The following is a 22,671-nucleotide window of genomic DNA, read 5'->3' as shown; positions in this document are numbered from 1 at the left end:
GGCACTAAAATGTTCCTTTTAACCTGCTCTGTTTACTACTGAAGACAGCAGCCAAGAGCCAATCCCTGGAAAAGTATGTAGCTTTGTTGTTGGTGTTGTTTGTTTTGTTTATTTTTTTTCCAGAAGTGGCACTGGCTCTTCTGAGGAATTGACATTTACTGAACTGAAAGCAAAATGCATGTCAAGAAACACATTGTGTGGAATTCAGACATCATTTACATGGGAAATGTCATACTATGGAAAACAGAGTCCTCAAGTAAAGCTGAGTTTATCAGAAGTTTGTTTTCCATGCAATAAATTTCAATCAGAGTTGCTAGGCTGAAAAAGACACGTCAACCTTATCTTTTAAAAATCCCCATGATCATACTACCATTTTGTTCTGATGAGCACGAAAAACAAAATTTTCATTCAGCACTGACACATATATGAAATGTTCATATGAATTGCACACGAGAGAGGCATTTTACACCTCGTCGTAGTACTGTACAGAGCAAAAATGATAAATAATCTTAAATGTGTAACAATCAATTCCTGTTATTGTAGTATATTCGTAGACAGACCAATTGTTGGGCTGTTGCAGAACAAATATTGAAGTGATCTTGAGTTTTGAGAACATAAATTATTTTTTCCTCTATTTTGTGTCTGGAGGGTCTAAAGGAATGACAACTATGTTCCGCTCTGTAATTTATAAAGTGTACTTAATCTACATAATTTATATTATATGGAATACATTTGACTGCCACAATAACTTGGAATGTTCTGGATGGATATTTCATTTATCTACTCTGTAATGGATAACAACTGGTTGGCTTCACTTCATTCTGCTTTACTAGCTTTACTGTTACCAAAGTCTGAGACGGTAATTATCCCAGCCCTACCAGCGAGGCTGATACACCCATGAGGGATGTGCAGTCCTGCTGTGGAGTCCTGAGAAGGCTGGATGTGGAGTGGTCACCCCAAAACCATCTAATTACCACTTGACACCAGACACAAGAAGCAGCCAACAGGGAAAATCAGTTTGTTAGTTCCGTTTACATAATTATACCATGTTCCATGCAAACTGAATTCATTTTTCATGCAATTTCATTCTATTTTTCATGCAAAAATTCAATAGGTGAAGAGGGCTCGTAAAGAATTTGAACATTTGCCATTTTATCAATAAGTAATGATATTTTAATAGCTTAATTAACCATTGGGCAGTGAAAAGTCCAGCATGAAAGTGGTTGAAACTGCCTAATAATCAAGTCACGAAACAAGATATGCTGCAGGGAAAAAGGGGAAATAATTCTATTTGTTTTAAATGAAATCTTGGGTGACAGGAAAAGAGTAAGGCTGTCAGTCTTCTAGGGAGTCTGTAATAGGGTCATAAGGTATTTTGAAAAAAAAGTCATGAACTTTAAATCGTAAAATTTGCAAAACTATGATAAAAAAAATGTCTAAAAGAAAACATGTTAAATCATAAAAAGCACTTTCAATACTTAACCATAAAACTATCCTAAGAACTAACAGAATAGCACAAGTGTTAATACATGGTGTTAATAGTTATATTTCTCACCTATTCAGAATTTTAAATAGGGTGAAAATGTAAAAACAGACAATTCCAGAACATCTAAGGAACAAGCATCTGGACGGAGTTCATATGAACTTTACACCACCTCAAGAAGTTATATCCGCCAATGAAGTGACATGGAAACTAGCAACTATTTTTAGCAGAAGGAATTAAGTCCCAGACCCACAACAGTAACTGGACCAGCTGAAGAGTGGGAAGTTAGCTATGAAGTTACCTGCAAGCCCCTCAGACAACACTGAGCCCTTGCCCACAAGGGTGAACTAATGTGGCATATTTTCCCCTTGGTATCAGTAGTGCAAAAGATTTGAAAGTATCATTGTGAGCCAGCTAGCAACAGACAGCTGTGCAGATATATGGTTGAGTGATCCATCAACTACAAACGGAATGAAAGATGCTATTTGGCCCTCCAGTGATGGTGCAGGTAACTGAATTATTTAAAAAAAACAATGACAACAAAAAACAGCAACAACCCACCACCAAACACAAAAACCCATCAAACCCCAAAGCCTTCTGTCCCAGTTTTCCCTATCAGATACTCCAGAACTTAACTTTTTGGTGAGTTAACTGAAGGTATGTACAACTAATTTTCCTCAGTCTCTTAAGGTGCTGTAAGTGGTTAAAGTACTACAGCAAGTAAAGCTCACTTGCATAAAATGCTTTGAGTGTTTATCAAATTGCTGGGCATATTCAGCAACTTGAAAAATTACAAATAAAATATATTACTACATATGTTCCCTTTAAAATATATGCATTTCAGCAATTATATCACATTTGCACACATGTAGCAAAGCAGGGAGAAAGAGAGAATTTACAATCAGGCCAAATGCCAGTGCTAGAAGAAACACAAAGGTGAACACCACCTGCTGCCTATGGATTCAAGATCATTTGAACTCCAAAGACTACCTGCAGACAGAATTTGACCATAAAAATATTCTCTATGAGGAGTAGGGAAGAGAAGGAGCAGTAGATCTTGTGGGTAGGTATTATAAAGCCGAGTCACTAGTCAACAGTGCCCTACCAAGGAGCGGTAAGATGGCTGGAGCACTGTGGAGATTATCTTCCGAGCACTGCAAAGCACCTGAGGTGTTTTTTTTTTTTTTTTATCAACAAGCACATGTCTGCAGCATGTCTAACATAAATCAACTCACCTGTCATAGATGGTGCCAGTTTTCTTTGCCCTTTGTGGTCCACGGTACCTTCATATGCTACAGTCACATCATAAACTGCATCCAGATAGTCCTTCATTGTGTCGATGGCTACATGAGTTGCCTTCACGCGTGGTGTTAGCACATGCTTTAATATAGCAAGTCCTAGGGAAAAAAGGAAAAAAAATATTACAGTGTTTGAAAGTAATTTGGGCTACACTCACAAAAGGAACATCATGCCAACAAACCTTGGCACCCCCACTCAAAGTCACAAAAGGATTATTTTTAATCTCCAGTTCTCAGTTGAGAGAGAGCATGTGTGCACATTGCATTTGTTCTACTGAATGAATGTAGAAGATGAAACAAATCTTACAGGACATTAATGACAGACAGGCTGCTCAACAGAAGAGTCCTCAGTACAGCTGCTACTCTAAAAGTAGTGATAGTTTTAACATGGCTCATATGTGCTGAAAAAGCATTTCTCCTCATCGTTTATGTTTGTCCAACTGAGAAAAAAAAATTAACTGAGAATTATCAAACACAGAACATCACCTCCTGATAGCCTGTCTCAGAAAGAGGTTTGGTAAATGAGGCATAAGCACAGATATCTTTAAACATTCCTAATGTTCATCCAGCATTTCACTTCCAATGGACAAACCAATTCCATCAACATACTGAATCCTAATACTGTCCCACAGTAATAAAACAACAGTTTTAAACTACACATGCTGAAACAAGATGCAACATTTCTCCAAAGCTACCACGCTATCAGATATTTCAATACATTTGTTATTTTCTATTTTAGATTTTTTTTTCCCAGCTCTCACTTTCCTCTTTCTAGTGGCACATAGTGACGGTCCTCTCTTTGAGGAAGGATGACAGAAAGCAGTTAGACTCAAGACAGCTTTAGCCAATTGCAATGACTTGATGCTGACCAATTTCACTTTATCCTTGCAGCCATTTGACTACTACTCTTTCGTGCATGCTTGTGCCAGCTGCTAACCTCGTATTGCTCTGGCACCACCCTCCCACCAGCTGACTCAACTCACCATCCTAACAGAAAACTAAGCAGGGCAGAGGGAAAACACAGCACAAAGTCAATAGCATGGAAGAAACCTTCTCTGTTTCCCTGCCAACAAGCTTTTAAACTGACTCAGCTATTAACAAAACCATAGTCACAGAAATCCACTGCTGATCTTAACCATCCAGACCATGGACATAAAACTGTCAAGTTTAACAGCAATCTGCAGGCCCTCACAATGGTATTTCATTTCAATGTTTGCTTCAGCTGATTGCTTCCACTGAAAGCACTTTAGAATACACAAGCACAGAGAGTTTGAAAGTATAAACTTTATTCAATTTCCAAAGTTTTAATATACAATGAATTTCAAAACAAAAACAAAAAACCCCAAACCTTTCTGTGATCTCAACACAGCTATTCCACATTTATTTGAAAGTGCTTCTTAAAAAGGCATATCATACAAAAAAAAATAAAAAATCACTATTTTGCTATAAGATGTGTATTTTTCTCAAAGAGAAGTATCAGAATATGATTGCGATTATTGCTTTCTAGCCTTATCATTCATAGTTTTACTCTTCAGTATGTTTTAAAGATCCACCCATTGGTGCTATTGGTTCCTGATACATGGACTATTTTTCTAAACCAAAATACTGTGGTATTGCTTTAGACATACTGCCACTTGGAAAATCAACACAAGAGGCAATATAGTATGTCCTGATTTTGTACTGAACTTCTCTTCCTTTCTTGTTGGGTAAAGTGTACTCTGATCTAAAATTATGTAAGTATCTACTGAACACTTTAAAATAATGCTGGTTTCTAAACAGCTCTAAGATTCTTATAGTTGAAATTTTCAGTATAAATCGTTATCTTGATTTCTTAGTATTTGCTAAGAAAGTCTTTGTTCAAACAGAGAGATAAAAGGTTTTTTGCTAGCACTCTTTCTGAAGTCACCATTCTAAGCTTTACCAGCAACGGGGATAACTACCTATGCAAAATGTTGTGTGGATTGTGTAAATATTTTGAAGCATAACATGGTTGTACTGTTTTTTTAGCTTGTGAACTGTCACATCAAACAGCTAATTATGTTATGTTTCCAAACGTTTACTCAGTAAATGAAGCACTGAATATTCTAGTGTTGTGTTAGCAATGGTCATTCTACCTAACACAACTCTTACTGATCCAAATCCCACAACACATTCATTTTATCCAAAAAACACTGTCATTCCTTTCCTGCCCAACTCATCTTCCCCCTAGCCATACTAGTACTGTGGGGAAAGAAAGGAGAAATCAGGCTTTAATGGGAACTGAATCCTCTAGACAAATTAAAACACACGTCGAAGGCTATCCAGTGCTGCGTTTTTTTGAATTAATTCATAGAGAGTTTTTGTGGTGAAGATGGTCAGTGACAATATGTGAAGTACAATTATAAAACAAGCCCCCCTTACGTTACGTGCTACAAGGGAATTCTTGAAGGTTTAGATTCGAAAAAAGTATGTATCTATCTAAAACCAATGAAGAAAGTCCATAATCCATTATTTAGTACAGCTCCAGTGTATGACAAACATGCAGCAACAACAGGAGTTCAACACATCCTTTTAAAATATCTGTTTTATAAAAGCATTAAGCGCACATTCTTGCAATTACTTGATGATCTTTGCTAAAATCAACATAACAGAATTTAAGCCCAAGTAGTTACAGTATAGTTACCTTGGCAAGCGGCCTGCATCCAATTCACAAAACACACTGTGCTTAAACTGTTTTTAATGTTGTGCAATACTAAGTTAGAACTCTGTCGAAGTATTTGAGATCATGAGATTTTATTTTAAATGCCAAAGAAAACAAACTAAATGTCTAATAAAGTAATACTCTACCTTAAAATGCTATAGCTTTGCTCTTCTATGTTAGCTGATTTTTAAATGACTAACAGACATAAAATACCCAAAAATGTAATAACTTGATGCAGATTTGCGAGAGAACTATAGCAAGTGTGAAATCATTAAAATAATACGAAAATCCAAAGAAATAGCGTGAGCAATGGTACCTCAACTGGCAACCATTAACTAGACTACAACAAGATGCAAAATTACTTCAGCTTTGTTGCAGACTTTCTGAACGAAAGAAAGTAAGGTTTTAATTTGGGAAGTATAAGGAGACAAATCATTAACATCTCCAGAACTGAATCCTTCATGCAAACAGAAAAGAACAACGACAGCAAAAAAACAAAACACCATTTATCTAACCTCTCAGGGTAAAGTTACATGTAATAGCTGAGTACAATTCTATGGAGAAGATTCCTCTTGCTTTTTCCTTCATCCAAGCCAAAAGCTCATAGAGCTGGTCAGTGCAAGCAGGCCACCTACATTTTCAGACTCCGCCATTAGTCATCTTTTTATCCCTGACATGTGCACATACCTCATTTGAAATGAAAACAATCAAGAAAAAGAAAAACAACAACCAGCTCTAAATTATAAATACCCTGTGTATTGCATGAGCACTGCCACATTTAATCAACAAAAGTTATATTCTCTCTAAAAGTGATTGTCAGATTAATCTGAGAGGTCTCTTTTTCCCCCTATGACACTATGTTACTTGATGGTAAGACAAAAACTGAAAGCAGGGTGAAAAACAGTGGGTTAAGCTTAATACCATCTCAGTCTTTCTTTCCTTTTTTCCTTTTGTGCATTCATGTGTGTACACAGGGGTAGTATTAGACTGAAAGCTTTGCAGTTATTTGGGGTGTCCTACACACTCACCTAACACTATGTTCCTACCAGCCTACTGGAGTGACCTCAGTGGCTTAGTTACTGAAACCAGGGTCCAGAGAGACGTATAAAATTACATATGGTGGAGTGCTCAGTCTTCGTGTGGGAGCTTCCTCTCCCAAGCTGCCGGTATCTCTAGCTTCCCATACGCCCTCTCTCATGGAATAGATTTTAAGGAACTCTGCCAAGAAAGCTGCAGAAGAAATGTGCTCACATAAAAAAACACTTCCAAAACACAGCATCTTCCCACCCCCCCACTGAAAAGTTAGGTACACAGTAGCAAGGTTCAAGTTTCCAGTATTCTCAGGCATGATCCGCTACCCAACCAGTACACAACATCGTACTTGGCCACAGGTCCCCAGCCAGGATAGTTGTGCACAACCATCCCACAGCACAACACAGGAGAAACCACGCTTCAGGACACCTTCTTCCATAATGGGTGTATCCAGAAAGAAGTTTTTAAGAATATAAGATAGCTTCTTTCTTTCCTAAACTTAATTTTCTAAGGGCAACTTTTCATAACAGAAATCCAAGGGTATGGCTCTCAAATGCTACTCAAGGTCCACCCCCACACATGACTTTTTAAAAGATGTTACTCTCCTTTCCACATTTCACTTTTATGCCAAGCTTGCTTACATCAAAGCGTGTGGAAAAAATATTAACAAAAGATATTTTCTAAAGAAAGTTTCAAATAACATTCTGGATATTAAATACTTCAGACTGCTTTAAAATACAATTTAAAACCAATGCCAAGATCTAAAGGGAAACATTTTCGATTAGCTCCGTTGAAATACCTCTTTTTCACATGACCTGTAAAAGCAATTTTGAGATAAGCATATCCTGCACGCACAAACATCTTAGTAGAAAGCATGATACTAGGCAAGATAAGCTTAGCATTAAAAAATGTTTACATTTGCCACTTTTATGCATAAAACCCAGGGAGACGATAAATGAATACCTGAAATATTTGCTTGATTAAATGACCTTTGTTAGAAATCAAACATTAACACGAAATTTCATAAATGCCTTTCACTTGGGAAGATTGTTTTGTCTACATTCAGCAACAGCAAGTCAAGTTAAACTCTCCAAGCTTCCTATCATGTTCTCTTTGACTTTTCAGAAGTTAGCAACACTAGGAGTAGGAGGGCTTTGGATTATTCTTATTCATTTTCAAATCCTTAAAATACCATTTCCTTAACATTTGGATAAAGTTCATATTCTACAAAACCTAAGAAATTTGTCATTGTTTAGAACATTACAAAGGTCTAACTCCTATAAAATTATTAGCAATCTAGACATACATATTGTGGGAGCATATAAATGAAATAAATTTTATACCAGAAGCTGGTACAGGAAAAAAAAATCATGTATTTTATGGGTTGTGTAGAAATTTTGTTCTGTAGTCCAGAACCAGTAATATGCCTTGGAAGATTTACGGTTTGAAATAAATAAATAAATACCATTTCTAACATTACAACAAGATTAAACTTAAATCCCTACAAAAATAAAAGTGCCACCCACAAATTTAAATTCCCCAGACTTCAAAACTCAAGCCCATTGGTTAGTGTGGAAGAACCAACACACTTTTAAGATGCCTAAAACAGCTGACCAGCCTCTCGATATAGTCTCTACTATATCAAGGGTCACCATTATATGCCAACTGAATGATCCCAACAGATTTTGAAGATGACAATTGATCATGTTAGCTGACTAATTACAGTGGAAAAACTAAAGCAAACTCCACAATTACTAACTGTATGCTTAAGTAGTGGAAGCTGGAAGGCTCAGGAGACAAGAGGTAAAACATGCCTTCACATTTTTAGTTATTCAGTACATTACAGAGAGAAACATTTCCTTTGATTATGAGAATCTTAGGAGATATCCCATTGGAAACCTGAGTAACCAACCATGTAGAAAAACAGGAAAACAGAGAGCATCCTAGCAGCAATCACTCAAGGAATCATCTCACATGGTTACCTATTTCCCATCATGAGAGGACAAGAAGGATCATCATGTTCAAACCCACCCCCATGGCACTGACTCCATTGGATTGGAAGTGCAGGGTTTCATTTACTTGACAGAAATGTGAAAACCTGACAGATGTTTTCATCAGAGATTCTGGCAACATTGCTTATGTGGTTTGCTGCGGCTGTGAAACCCCAGCAAATATTAGAATTTGGACAACAAAATTAAATGCTGGAATAAATTTCTCAACTCCACAGGATTTAATTTGTTTTATGAGCAGCTCCTGCATTAATCCCAAACAACTTAGTTTTAAGGGGTAATTTTTGTTTCTAAAATTCAAGGAGCACATTTTTCCTTCCCCAGTACAATGAAATAAATATATTTTCAGTTTAAAATGCTGCCTGTTCTATTCTGGGTGAAAATCTGATTTGATTAGAATTTTCAACCACTTGTAAAACATTTAGAATAAATAATCTTCAGTTTCTGAGAGTACTAGCATTACCCTCAGATGACAACAGTCTTCATTTATTACCACATAATCAGTACCCCCAGCAGTAAGCAACTTTCTACATCTCACTGAAAACAATTACTGCATGTTTGCACATGTCAGTCTCCATTGTGAAAATCAGCAACATAAATGCCCTAATTTCATCATCTTTATAGATGTGTTTTGGCATTCCTTGGTTTTAAAAAAATCACAAAACTGGCAGTACATTCAACAAGAACTTGGCATGGTAGTTAATGAGAAATCTGCAATACTAGATCATGGATTTTATTTTTTATTGTACAATACCTTTACTTCCTTCTAAAAATAGTAAGCAAGTATAGTCTTACTATAGGCTTACTATTCCTTCCCTAGAAGTTTCTCCATGTTTTATAGCATTGTCTCAATTTCTTCACTCCCAGACTGTGTGTGTTTGATTTGCTGGTGTTTCAGAAAGAAGAAATCCATTTGCTTTTGCAAGGAGTCAATATTTTGTGTAGAACCCAAGTCTTAAGACAAGAATAAACTGTAACATGAAGTATAATCAGTATTTTTAAAAAGTTACCTCTCTTTCAAGGGGGGCCTCAATCACCTTTATATTCTTTTGCTGTTTGATATCCTTTCATCCTATTCATAGACAGATAAGATTTATTTAAATATTCATATCAATGATGAAAGACATAATAGCTGCAACCAGCAACATGAAAATAAGCTTTTGGATGTCGACCTAAGCATTTGTTTTGTTTTTTTTTTGTTTGTTTGTTTGGCTGGTTGGTTTTTGCTTTACTGAACTAGTCCTCTGACCACCTGTAAGAGGCAGTGACTGTATCCATGACTGATATGTTCTTAAAAAGAATACCAAGATATGAGTTGCAATTCATCAACTGGTCACATTAACATCAGGTAATTAAATTCAGCTCAATAATTCTGCTTAAACTGATGAAACTTCTCTGGAAGAGTATCCAGCCCATGGAGAGTAAAAATAAACACAAAATCCATGCAATACTTTCATACTTCCTCTCTACAAAACTACTAAAACATATACACAGACGTCAAAAACAGTATTTCAGATTTCAGACAGCATGATAAACATGAGTTTGTGCTCTAGGAATAGCTTTGTTATCTTTGGGTACAATATCTCTGGTCCTATCTGTCAGAGAAAATAACATCAAGTGAAAGTTTAATTCTTAGGAATTAAACCACTTTTTCAATATTACACTTGCACTATTTCCTCAACACATAAAATGTGCAAAAATGTAGGAAAAAATTGCTAAAAAGCCTACTCACATTTCACGATGTAATTTATAAAATACCAAAAAAAAAAAAAAAATCCCCTGCGTGTCTGTAAAGCCAACACTGAAGCACCATGCTGTATATCAAAGACAAGACAAAATCATCAAACTTTTTGTTTCTCTACGATGACTGAAGCACAAATTTTAAGCTATAATCACAACGCATCCTCATTCATCTGACTGGGCACTGCTACCTTTCACAAAACTGTACAAAATATGATGTGTGGGGCAAGGTGTTCGGTCACAGCTCCCATACCAAGCCCCAGTCTGCAGCCAGCAGCCAGGACAGTGGTGGCACTGGGGCTGCCAAGCAAAAGCCACAAGCTGGGGCCAGCACCGCTCATGGCAGGGCTCTGGGGAGTAGTTGTCATCTGCCGGCGGCCGCTTGGAGTTTCCGGTCCTTGGAGCTCCCCAGCGTACGTGGTATGTGCCTTGTGGCTTTTTTTTTTTTTTACCCGTAAGAATATTTTGTTATGTGGCTTTTAGCGTCAGGCAGGCTGGCCATCCCTGCTTCTCTTGTGCAAGGGATGCCCTAATTCAAGTGAGTATCAATCTTCCCATTAACTTGCAGGGACAGTTCCCACCCTCTCCATATAAAAGTTGAGGAGAGACCAAATTTTTGTGAACAATAACAACGAAAGAATTCAGCAATGAGGAAAAGCAGATCAAGAGGATTCTATACTGGAACAGAAGAAGTTTCCTGTTTAATAAATACTTGTTGTGAGCATTTTTAAAAGGAGTAACCCTTACAAGACAAAAGCAGGCCATAATTGGAGAAAAGCACTAGAAGAAACAAACAGGTGCTCTGAAAGCACAAAGCATTTTTTTACTGTTTTTTGGACTGTGGAAATATAATTAAGAGGTTTACTAAAATAATAACGACAGTGAGATCCCTTTCTCTTCCCTGAAAAAGGAGGAGAGAGGGAAAAAAAAACCCACCTCATATCAAACACCCTCTCTGAACTCTCAAAGAACTGCCAACCTCAATGAAACATTTGACTTTCATTTCCGACAGGAAACTGAAGCGATGAATAAATACATTATGACTTAAGCTCTCTTGCACATACACGCAAACAAATTCCATTCTTCCCAAGGAGGAGAAGAAAAGCGTATATCCTTTTGGACAAGAACTAACAATACTTAATAGCTTGATGATATCAACAGGCTGATTCACAGACTTCTGAATTCATTTCAGCGCGTCACAGAAATGAATTTACCAGACCTATTTGTTACTCTCTGTTTACTTCAGAATGAATTATTTCACTTTTGGTCAACAGGAAAAAACAAAACCAGGAAATATGTTGACTGAACTGTTGGAGTTAAAAGTTTCTACGTATTGTGCATATGATGTGAGAAAAATGAAAAAGCTTGGGAGCCTTTGCAAGCCATTCCAAAGATGAAATTCCACCTGCAGTTATGGAGACGAAGCCAGCATTCATCAACACAACTACAGGAGAAAGTTCAACCAAGGAGGGGTAAGACTGGAAGGTGAAAGAGGAACAAACCCCAAAAGAAATGGTGGTATTAATAGTAATTAAAAAGGAAGAGCTAGGAAGACTTTCTGTTAATGCACAACATTCCTGATTCAAAATATCCTTTATGTCAAGTAACTACTGCAATTGGATTTACAATGTCAGTTTAGATAGACCAGTAGTGCCCTGATCCAGTGTAGGTGATTCCTATGTCCCTGAAAGGTATGAAGAGAAGTGTCCATGAATACATATAGGTAGAAACCAAAGAATTAATGCTCCTGTACAATGCAAAATGCATGAAATGTCTGTATACAAGCTTTTTACAATCTTACTCTGGTAGGAAAAACACTGACTTATTCTAATCTAAACCTTAAGTATCAAGCAGGCAGGCTTAACAGTCCAGTTAAGGTGAAAACATCTTCATATTATGTAGCGCTTTATAAAACATATGTTAACACCATAACAAAAGAATGATTTCAAAAGTTTTTTCCTTACCTTCTTTTTCAGCAAATGATTGACTATCTGCAATGACTTTTGGTATTTCTGGATTGTAACGAGTCCCCTCTGGAAAAATCACTAAATACATCTGTGGGATGAAAAAGCAAAACAAAACAAAACAAACAAGATCTTATAATGAATGTAAGTCAATTCCTTTTGTATATAAATTATCATTACTTGATAAGATATTGTATTTAATTCACACCATCTATTAGTGATCTAGTTAAGATATAGTTATCTATAAGGATACAAAGAAAAATCAGAATATCTGAGCTAAAAATTTCTTAGCTCTTAAAAGTCACTGTTTGGGTTTCAAAATAATTTTCTTTGAATGTACACCATAGGTTTCCAGGTGACTGAGGAAGGGAGATAGCATGCATTAACAAGAGCAAGGTTCAATACAGATCTTCCATCTATATCTTTCCTTATATTGAGTTCTACATTTAATTTTATTCCTAATTAGAAATATTATTAATTGAAATTATGATAGATCAGATATGTGCCTTTATGCATCTCACTGTATGAGACATTACATATATTATGAACTTAGTGTAGCAAAATTTCATCTTGAAAGTCACATTCCTTTATGTATGAGTGTCTACAAGGTTAAATTTCCCAAGTAAATTAGTTTGCTTGACTATTCAGCAATAACTGCTTTTACGGGTTTCCAAATAATTAAACAGCTATACTTTCCCAAAGTTTTTGCATGTCTAGTGTAAAATTAGGTACCCAAATAGAGGAATTCTAATTTGAGGAATTTTCCATTTGCTTTCGAAACACAACAAAGGTTTCCATCCCTCTTTCTTTTTTCCCCTTGCATTATCTCCTACATACAAAGTTGATGTACAACATTACTTACTTGTGAAAATTCTGTACTGAGGGTTCATTTGCAGAAGAAAAAGCTACTGCCACAAATGCTAACTAGCATAGATTTGAACATAAACTGACATGTTTGTAGTAAAATCATGCCTACTGTACCTAGACTTTGTTATCTTTGCAGAAATGAGTCTTGAGAAATATTTGAAAGAAATGAGATAGTGGATTTACAAAACAGTACAAGAAAGATTACCAGTGAGTACATGAAGACCCTGACAAGTAGGAGTGTACATCATGAAAAGACGCAAAGTAAAATAAAAGCTCAGAAGAGAGAAACAGGTTGTGCTTTTGGCCCACAAAACATCGATGTGCTGGTATTTGCACGTGATGATTGCAGAACAGCTACAGAAAAGGTTGAATGCAGAAAGACAAGACCTAGCAAGAGAACTCTCCAGAATTATTGCAATGAGGAAGGTTGAAAGATGCAATAAAATGTGGAGAAGGAAAAATCTATGAAAATTAACCAACAGGAGAGGCCAGCATGCGATCAAGAAAGGGGAAAATTGAGTACATAACCTTGAATCTGGCAGGTGAGAGGAAAAAAAAAAGAATGGCTAAACCAGTGTTAGTAGAGTGGCATAAAGAGAAGAGCCACAAGACTTTCTGAATAGAGCTAGAGGAAAGGCTGTACTTGCAACAGCATGTTTGCAGAGGAGGAAAACTGGCAGACTGCAGAGGCAGGTGAAGTCCAAGAATTTAAGGATTAGCAGAAAGGCAAGATGTATACAGATTTTGTGGAAAAAGAACAAAAGAAAATGGTTTTAAGAGGTAAGGTGCTTGCATTTTTTCCTTAATATGACAGTAGGATGAGTACAGGGATGATTACAGGGATGAACACAGGAATCCTCGGACCCAGTCACAATTTACACTTCCCCATCGCCATGTCTACATTTCATGTTGAAAATGTTTAAGCGACAAAGTAGAATTTTTCAGCATTAGCTGAAAAGGGCATAATATTCAAATCAAGATGCATTTTTCTTTTCATAAATGTGCTTATATTCAAACCATGTAATTTGGATCCTTAAAATGGTACTCCAAGATGAGGATTGTTCCTCCCTCGCTGAAGCATGAATGCTCAGCTCCAAAGTGTAGTATAGTGGCTATAACATGTAATAACTGAAAGAGAAAAGAAAGTGAAGCACACAGGAGAGAAATACCTTTCTTGGTATGGAGATCAGCACTTAAAGGCATGTAGCAGCATTAACAGCCTTCAAAGCAGTGACTCAGCCACTGAAAGCTGATTACACAACAGAGTGTAGAAGCTACTTACCCCAGTCCTAGATGTATAATACAAAGCAGGGGTAGAAATTATATTTTAATTACTCTTGTAAACGTTTAAAACAGAAGCAGCTGAACAAGTTCATTGATCAGAATCTGAACATCTCTGAATTAAAAAGCACATCAACAAGACAAAGAAGTGGCCTATGCTTTAAATTCAGCATATGCAGCTGATATGCAACTCCTTAGGACTACTTTACCTGAGTAAAATTCAGGAATGTAAATAGGTGCCCTACTTCTTCTCATGGACAGTGCTGTGCAAGACAAAGATATTCTGCTAGTGCAATCCAGCCTATGAAAGCTACGTGCACAACTGGCTTTTCTCTTCTTCTGACATGGGCAGCAGAAGCTAAATCCTTAAGCACTGTTTCCAGAGATTGTAAGAACTACAAATCTCTAAGATTTTAGTAACTAAATAAGCTCTCCTGAACTTGGATTAAGAGCTGCTGAATTGTAGGAGCATTTTAATTGCCTAGAAACACCACCTGCAGTTTCTTGCAGTGAATGCAAAATACTGTGCTTGCGTTGAAAATGACACACAAAATTTAGCATTGCCACAGTCCCCGATTCACTGATAAACCAATTTTAACTCTGGCAGAATAGGTCCCTCTGTTCAGAGTTATATTACACTTTTTGTACCTGTTTCTGTATAATAGTTAAGTGTCAAGACACTGTCTCTGATCAATTCAAAAGTTACAAGGAGTGGATTAGGGTTCAGCTAAGTAGAATTTTACTGATTTTGGTTTGAACCAGAAGGCCAGAAAAGAGGCAGAGGTTACCTGAGGAATCTTCAGTGTAAAGTCAGTGGACTTGCCCCTTATTCTACAAATTAATTGAACATATGACAACTGTTTTCATGCATATAGCAACTCTGCTCATTTTTCCAGTGCTGTCAAGTTCTGCTAGTCAAAAAGAAATAGCAATGGCACAGAAGCAGCACTTAAAAAGGGGAGGAAACAGCTGAGGAAGACCTTGAGAAAGAACAGCATCAGAAAAGGAGCTGGTATTGCTGGAGCAGGGGTAAGGGGCATGAAGCTACATGCGAACCCCTGGAACACAGAACAAAGTCATCCCAGACACTATAAGCACACAGGGAGAAGAGATGCCAAAGGGAAAATCTGACCAAGGACAGAGCTTTGGACGGTGTCCCCAGAGAGAGTAGCAGCCACTCCACAGGAGAACACGGGGCATCAAGAAGTGGTATTACTGACTAAAGATATCTTGCTTTTGCTGTGCTGTTCTCAGGAGGGTGAAAAGGGAAAATAATGAAATATTTTTACTTATAATATTCAAAATCATATTAAACAATGCATTTTCTCAGTTTTCTTATTTTCATTATTGCATCCAGACAACTAGATGGATTCATATCTGAATCGATTTAGACCACTGCCTAAATGATATGCTTTTGGTGAACTGAATGAGAAACATTAACACTCTGATCAATTATTGAGAAAGATGTGGTGTGAGAAAGCATATCTCGTATAATTTGAGCAAAATACAAAAGTCAACGCGAGGAAAGTCTAGTGGGTGGCATCCTTGCCCATGGCAAGGGGATGGGAACTAGATGGTCTTTAAGGTCCCTTCCAACCCTAGCTATTCTATGAAAGCAAGCAAGGACATACAGGATTTATAAATTGTCAGGGATTTGCAAAGTAGTAACCATATGACAAAACAAGCCTTATAACATTAACATCAAGCCTTATAACAGTTGTATTAACGTATCTGTCCTATTCGGGTTTCTGCTGTTCGGTTGGCACTGCTTCTGAGGACAAAGATTTATTCTGTTGCTGAATGAATTACAAACACAAGACACACAGTAACCTGCTAAAACCTGGCTGTCCTGGGCTGTATCCCCATCTCACATTGCAGATATCCTCCTCTTCAGGCATGATAAACAGGCACACAAGTTACATTTCAAATGGAATAGTTTGCTGTTCAGAAGAGTTAACTTTCTCTATAAAACAAGCAGACTGAGTGTATCAAGTGCCTGCTGGATATATTGTTACACCGAGAAAAGCATTTATCCTTGTTATGGCTTACATTAGAACATTAACACAAAAGTGTCCTTCGAAGTGTGTGACAGTCTCTGCTTTCACAACCAGACACGAGACTGCAATTTGTTAACCATCAGGCAGATTTTCTGCCATTTTGAACAAAACCACACAGTCTCAAGTGAGTTTTAGCAATGAAAGGCCCAATAACAAACCATTTGTGTGTATAATTACACGATAAGTTGAAAATTAAAACGAAAGAATGAAATAGAAAAATTTAGTAGTCGAAGGTCTCCACTAAGACAATACAGGAACAAATGAGTTTCAGTCTATTGTCAATTTTGTGCATGTCTAATAGCTGAACTGCTGCTGCTGCCTCGCTGTATTTTGGAAGCAAGGTGGAACACCTGTGAGCAGCAAGGCAGAAACGGAGGCTGGTGAAGGCAGGCAGAAATCCTAAGAAAGGTGAAAAATTGTACCATGCAGTCCCCTGCCCCAACATGAGATCAGGCATACCTGATCACTGACCCAATCCTGCTGTGAATGTGAGAGGTCAAGAGGCAGTCCTATTTTTCTGCTTGCATTCCACCTCTAATTTACTTTCCATTATTAACACAAAAAGAAAAGGAACCAAATGAAATGAGGCAGTAAAGCAACTGGAGGGCTTGCTGTGCTAAGTAGAGCAACGGACTGTGGTTCCGCCTTCCTACACATCTTAGGTTTCTTAATGGGAACAGGGATGGCTCCAGACAGACTGAACATTAATCATTTGGATTCTTTTGTTTAAACACTATGTGGAGAGAAACTGTAAATAACCAAGTGACCCTTAACACAGATTCCCTTCCATCTCTCTCTATTGGCATATAATTCTTTCCTTAGCAGCTGAAAGGCAAACTTTTCTCCAACACTACATTAAAGGAAAAAACCTCCACCACGCACATATTGAACAACCAAACAGTCACAGCTGCTCAATAAATGGAGGAAAAGTCTACTCTGATCTGCACCATCCAGTGTATAATTTTAATAGAAATTCAGAGTAGTAAATTACTTGTTTTCACAGGAAGCCTGCAGCAATTCATTCTTGTGCTGACAAGTTCAAGGCGTACTTGTTTTACTGATTAAAATGTCTTCATTTTAAAAGCACCATGGTTGCTTGTGAATGTCCCAGCAAGACAGAACTGCAAAGTTTATCCATGAATAATGCATTAAGGACAAAGGTTATCATGTTCTTCTCTCAGTATTAATTACAGGTTAAAGAGCATTTACAGCATCCACATTTAAATTCTCGGATAAAGTGGATTATAGGAAGTTTAGTCTTCCCTCAAATGACAGCTCAGTGGTCTGTAACTTCTACCCCAGCAGATGAAAACAATTTTCCCAGTAAATAGGCTTTTGACAGCTTTGGTAAAACCTAAGGGTCCCTCCCTACATGGTTTGCCTAAAGGAGATTTAAAACAATGCTTTTTAACAGCAGTTACACGCTATTCTCTTCCGTGCTGCTACCCTAGATAACAGGAGGAAAATGGCAACAACGGCCTGGTAAGCACATCCACTTTCTGTGCCCTGTTTCCAATGTCACAGAACTTCCAGGCAGCCAAATTACACCAAAAATTAAATGTACTCAGGTGGTCCCAAGTTTACTTGGCCTTATCTGAGACAGGTTAGGTATAGGTTTTCAATCCACATACAACTGAAGAATAAGAAGAAAGAAGATTCCAGAGGGGAAAAAAAACAAAACAAAACAAAACAAAAAAAAAAACACCTTCTGGAGTTATTTCATTTACTAATCAAACATGGACATCCACCATGAAAAGCAGAACTCACGGTGGAAGCAGCTTTAAAGAAAAGGTTTATACTTCAACCTCCCTTTACTTTTCAATTAGGCTAAAATCATGCATTAGTCTGTCGAGCCAATTTATAGCATTGGAGCAACACTGTACACTAGTTACAGGTTTCCAAAAGGGATGCAGAATTAGATGAGTTTCCAGGCATGTGTTCCTAAGATTGCGTTAAAAAAAAAAATCCAAATGTTTCTATAAAGCGGAGTGATTTAAAGCAGAGTTCAAATCAAGACTCTTATCACAATCAAAACATTAGTATTACAACGAAACCCTGCATTTTAGGGGATGCAGAGGGCAGACAGAAAACCAGACTCAACCAGAAGCTGCCTATCTGGCTAGCAAGAAATCAACGGGCCTGTGTGCGAAAACACCCTGCCAGGAGATTTCATCCAGACTAACCAAAGCAAACCGAACCAGCGCTTTGCTTAGGGGAATGACTTCAAACACATTTCATACATCCTACTATTTGTCTTTGCTTATTCAATTACACTGCAAGTTTTACAGAAAGCAGAATCTTTTCCACTTGCACACAGAAAATAACTTGATGTAAAGCAATCTGTTCAACATTCCAGAACTCTTCTGGGTAATGCTGGCACAAATGATCACTACTGAATATGGCCATCTTCTCCCTGTGGACATCATTAGGTGGACAGGTCCAGATATACCTATGCATCTTATGAGCTAAGCAACTGCCAATGACCTCTGGAACACAAAAGATCCAAGTAGCTCCTCAGGGAGAGATTCCCAGGCTAACACAGCCCCAGATGATACACTGAGAGATACTGATTTAATATTTGTTCTTCCTGTCAAACATACAAACCAAAGAAATTATACACTTTTTAAGCGCGTTTCATGAAGATACAATGTATAACACTAGTACGTTCACCTTTACTACTATGCTAAAAATATATAGTGGTTAAGCTGTGTTGTATACTAAATTTCTATTTTCTACTAGCAAAAATATTTTTAAGACACCAACAACTTCAGAAGTATTTATTAAACATAGAGTACGATGCCACAGTGATATAATCTAATAAAGATTTCATTTTGTGTATATGACTGAAACCAAGATTTGGAACTTATAAACACAAAATGTGCATGCTCCAGTAGAGCATTAAGCTTCTTTACAGAAGGGTCATGCAAATATCAACAACCAAAAAAGTCTCCTTATCCCCTTTATGCTCTGTTACAGAAGATGTATGTTATTTACTGGTGTACTGGGAAGAGCTGCCCCCCAAAAGGACAAGTGGAATTCTACTGAACTGATGTCATTTCATGCTAGCCAAAAACTCAGGGCAAAAACTTAAGTTGTCGTAATGTATTTCTGGCCATTGTAACTTATAGTCTAAAAACAGGAAATAGATCCACTTTACTTAATTAAAAACAAAAAAGCTCGCAATGTTCAGGCTAAATCTTAGTGCTCAAACTCATTCTGTCTTGAACTATCTTAAGTGGGGATGCTTTACTCATTTGAGGTATTCAGTAAGCGTAAGACCGGTTTACTTTTTCAACATGTTTGATATGTGCAAACATAAACATATTATCTACAAAAGAAAGAAGAAAAAAAAGAAGAAAAAAAAGAGTATTACGAAGGTCAAAACAATCTATATATTCCTAGTACCCAAGCTTCATCTTTAAGAGATTTGCCACTTACTTGGAGTGGCAAGTCTTAATCACATAATTTTAAATAAAAGGAAAGTGCAACTGTTCTATATCATGGCTGGCTGAGTTGTTTTTTGTAAGTCTAGCCAAAAAGGCAAAAAACATTTCAATGCACAGCAAGTAATGGAAGCAAAGCGCAGTGATTCTAACCACTGAGCCACAAACCATAGAGGGAGTCATGAGAAAAGTCACTTGGCACTAACAATGAGTCTTCAAATAGAAAATTATCATGAGCCGTTTTTCTGGTTTTGATTTTTTTTCTCCTCCAAGCGTAGCAGACAAAGTTACTCAGTTCTAAGATGTCACTGCCACTAAAAGTGGACTGATCATTGGGATGACTAATGAAGATTTAATAGGAATGTTTCGTGACTTTCAGAAGATCAAACAACTGGTATTATACAAAAATACCAGTCTGACAATCAACGCTACAATAGTCAGAATGTTGTCTTTTGAAACACAGGAGACGCTGGAAGTGGCTGCCGAAGCAAGTTACTGCAGTAGTTACTATGGGTTCTAAGATTTCAATCAGATCCTCCCTGCCCTCTACAGACAGAATCAAGAAATTTGCATCATTCATAAAAGGACTAGTCTAATTTCTAGGAGTTTAATTAGAGGGATCATTCTAATCACAAAAAAAAAACCAAACACCTGTAAAAATACAGAAAGAAAACAAATCCATGACTTCTGTCTTGTAGTTTGTGGATGTGAGGCATGGCTAATTTCTCCAATAAGCCCTTGCCACTAAAATGGTCAATGAAATGAGGAAAGGGGGGCAGAAAGAAAGGTATAATCTTACCGAAGTCTCAGCTTTCATCTGGGTCCGCAACTTCTCTCTCATTTCTTTTTCATTGAATTTGGCACTTCTTTTTACATAGACTCCTCCATGCTAACAGAGATGAAAAAAAGGAAAAAAAAAAAAAAAAAAAGAAAAGGATTAAATATTTAAATAGTTTAATGTAGAATAGTTGATAAAAGAACAAACAAGATGACAGTGACATTCACCCTTATGACTCATGCTGCAAATTGCCCACAAGACATTTTCTCCCAGGATGAAAGCACTTGAAACTAAATTTATATTTGTACATAAGTTCACAAAATCTGTTTATATGAGGATCAGATGTACAAAAAGTATTGTAAGACACTTGAAGTGTCTTGTTTAAAGGTGTTAAAATAATTGACTGGAAGATGGCATTGAAACTGACCCCAGGGATTTACTCCTGAAAACACAGACAAGGAGCTTAACTTGTAGATCAAGGGAAATCCCACAGCAGAAGTCACTCACATACAAGTAGTTACTGGCCAATGTTTTCAATCGTATGTGCCTGCTCTTCAGCAGTGACTAATGTAAATACTGCAGTTACATGTATTGTACCTATACATACAGAATTCATGAAAGGCACAAAAGTAACTATCACAAGCCCTGAAAACATTTTCATGTACGTTACTAGAGAACTGAACATTTAATGAAATTAAATACTGAGACAAAAATCACGTAAGGCAAAGGATTTTATAAAAGTATTTTTTACTGAAAACCATTAAAAGAAGTTAGACCATTTCCTGGAAAAGATTAATTTTATGACTTGTTCCACACAATTTATCACAAAAACTTCAGTAAAATCTGCCTCATCATACCTCCCTCTTCTATCACTTTGCTTTACCTACAGCTGAGCTACTACAGGTTGTAAACAAACATGGTCCAAAATGAAAAACTGCTACAATGGATTCTGAAAAAAAGAAAAGAAAAGAAAAGAAAAGAAAAGAAAAGAAAAGAAAAGAAAAGAAAAGAAAAGAAAAGAAAAGAAAAGAAAAGAAAAGAAAAGAAAAGAAAAGAAAAAGAAAAGAAAATGCTCCCAAATAACAGAATTTCATTTTTAAGTGATGTCTTCTTCAAGGATTCTCTAACTCAATTGCTGACTCGGTCATACTCTTTTTTTGCCCACCCTGACTGTTGGCTTTGGGATTTATCAGGTAATTTTGTGTCTATTTGTGCTTTTACATGTTGTTAACAGAAAGGCGACAATAAGATTAAACTTCTAGGAGCTGAACCTCATTCAAATATCTTATCTCAGGAAAAGATACAGTACATTACAGAAACAGGGGTGTTGTGGTGGATGCATGTGCGTGTGGGGAGCCACCATCTTATCTGAGTGTCATGGACAGGGCTACATCTTGAGGGTTAGGAGCAGGCAGCCAGAGGAGAAGGCTACAAAATGTTCTTTCAGCCTTTGCTTTCCATGGTGTGGAGAGATGGCTGTGCAACTACTCAGCTAGTGATATTTGACGTGACTTTCAAGTTGTTCTCCAAAAGCTGCAGTGAAAAGGAAAGAAAGTCAACGGTGCATTAACTCCATATTAAATATTCTGTCTTAGCATTATTATCTGTGCTTCCCTCCAAGGTGCAGCTGCAATGCTCCACTGTGTGGTTATGGCTGGCAGGGGACCAAAACTATGCAGGGAACAGAACCACCCAGTCCATTGAGCCTGGCCTTAAGCAGATGCTTGAGCATCGTATCAGCCCCAGCACGCTAGCAGTTTACCAGCCCTGGATAGATGTCATGAACAGAAAAATTTTCCATCAGCTGTGCAGCAAACAGAGTCACACGCTATCTACACACTTCACATGTAAGGCTGCTTTAAGATCTGACAGCATTAAAGGGACGTAGAAGTCTTATGCTGCAAAGTGACACCACAACTGCTCCCAGGACAGGCAAACTCAGTGTGGTATGAGAAACAATGCATCTACTGTACAAGACTTCCACATAATTTGTAAGTCATTGTTCTGTGTGAACTCAGCTATGTCAAGCTTTGATTCCA

At 37.2% G+C, this 22,671-nt stretch overlaps 1 protein-coding gene across 1 annotated transcript in view; it reads right to left on the bottom strand.

Moving 5' to 3' along the window:
* Positions 1 to 22,671, bottom strand: part of AGPAT5 (1-acylglycerol-3-phosphate O-acyltransferase 5) — a 60,773-nt gene that overhangs the window by 15,678 nt on the left and 22,424 nt on the right. Inside the window, exons 4-6 of the mRNA XM_035543089.2 lie at positions 20,654 to 20,743; positions 12,207 to 12,297; positions 2,719 to 2,880 (exon numbers count right to left, since the gene is read on the bottom strand). Coding sequence (XP_035398982.1) covers positions 2,719 to 2,880; positions 12,207 to 12,297; positions 20,654 to 20,743 — 343 coding nt within the window. The remainder of the gene's footprint in view (positions 1 to 2,718; positions 2,881 to 12,206; positions 12,298 to 20,653; positions 20,744 to 22,671) is intronic.

This window comes from Cygnus atratus, chromosome 3 (genome assembly GCF_013377495.2).
Source record: "Cygnus atratus isolate AKBS03 ecotype Queensland, Australia chromosome 3, CAtr_DNAZoo_HiC_assembly, whole genome shotgun sequence".
Taxonomy (NCBI): Eukaryota; Metazoa; Chordata; class Aves; order Anseriformes; family Anatidae; genus Cygnus; species Cygnus atratus.
This window is presented reverse-complemented; position numbering and strand designations above follow the sequence as displayed.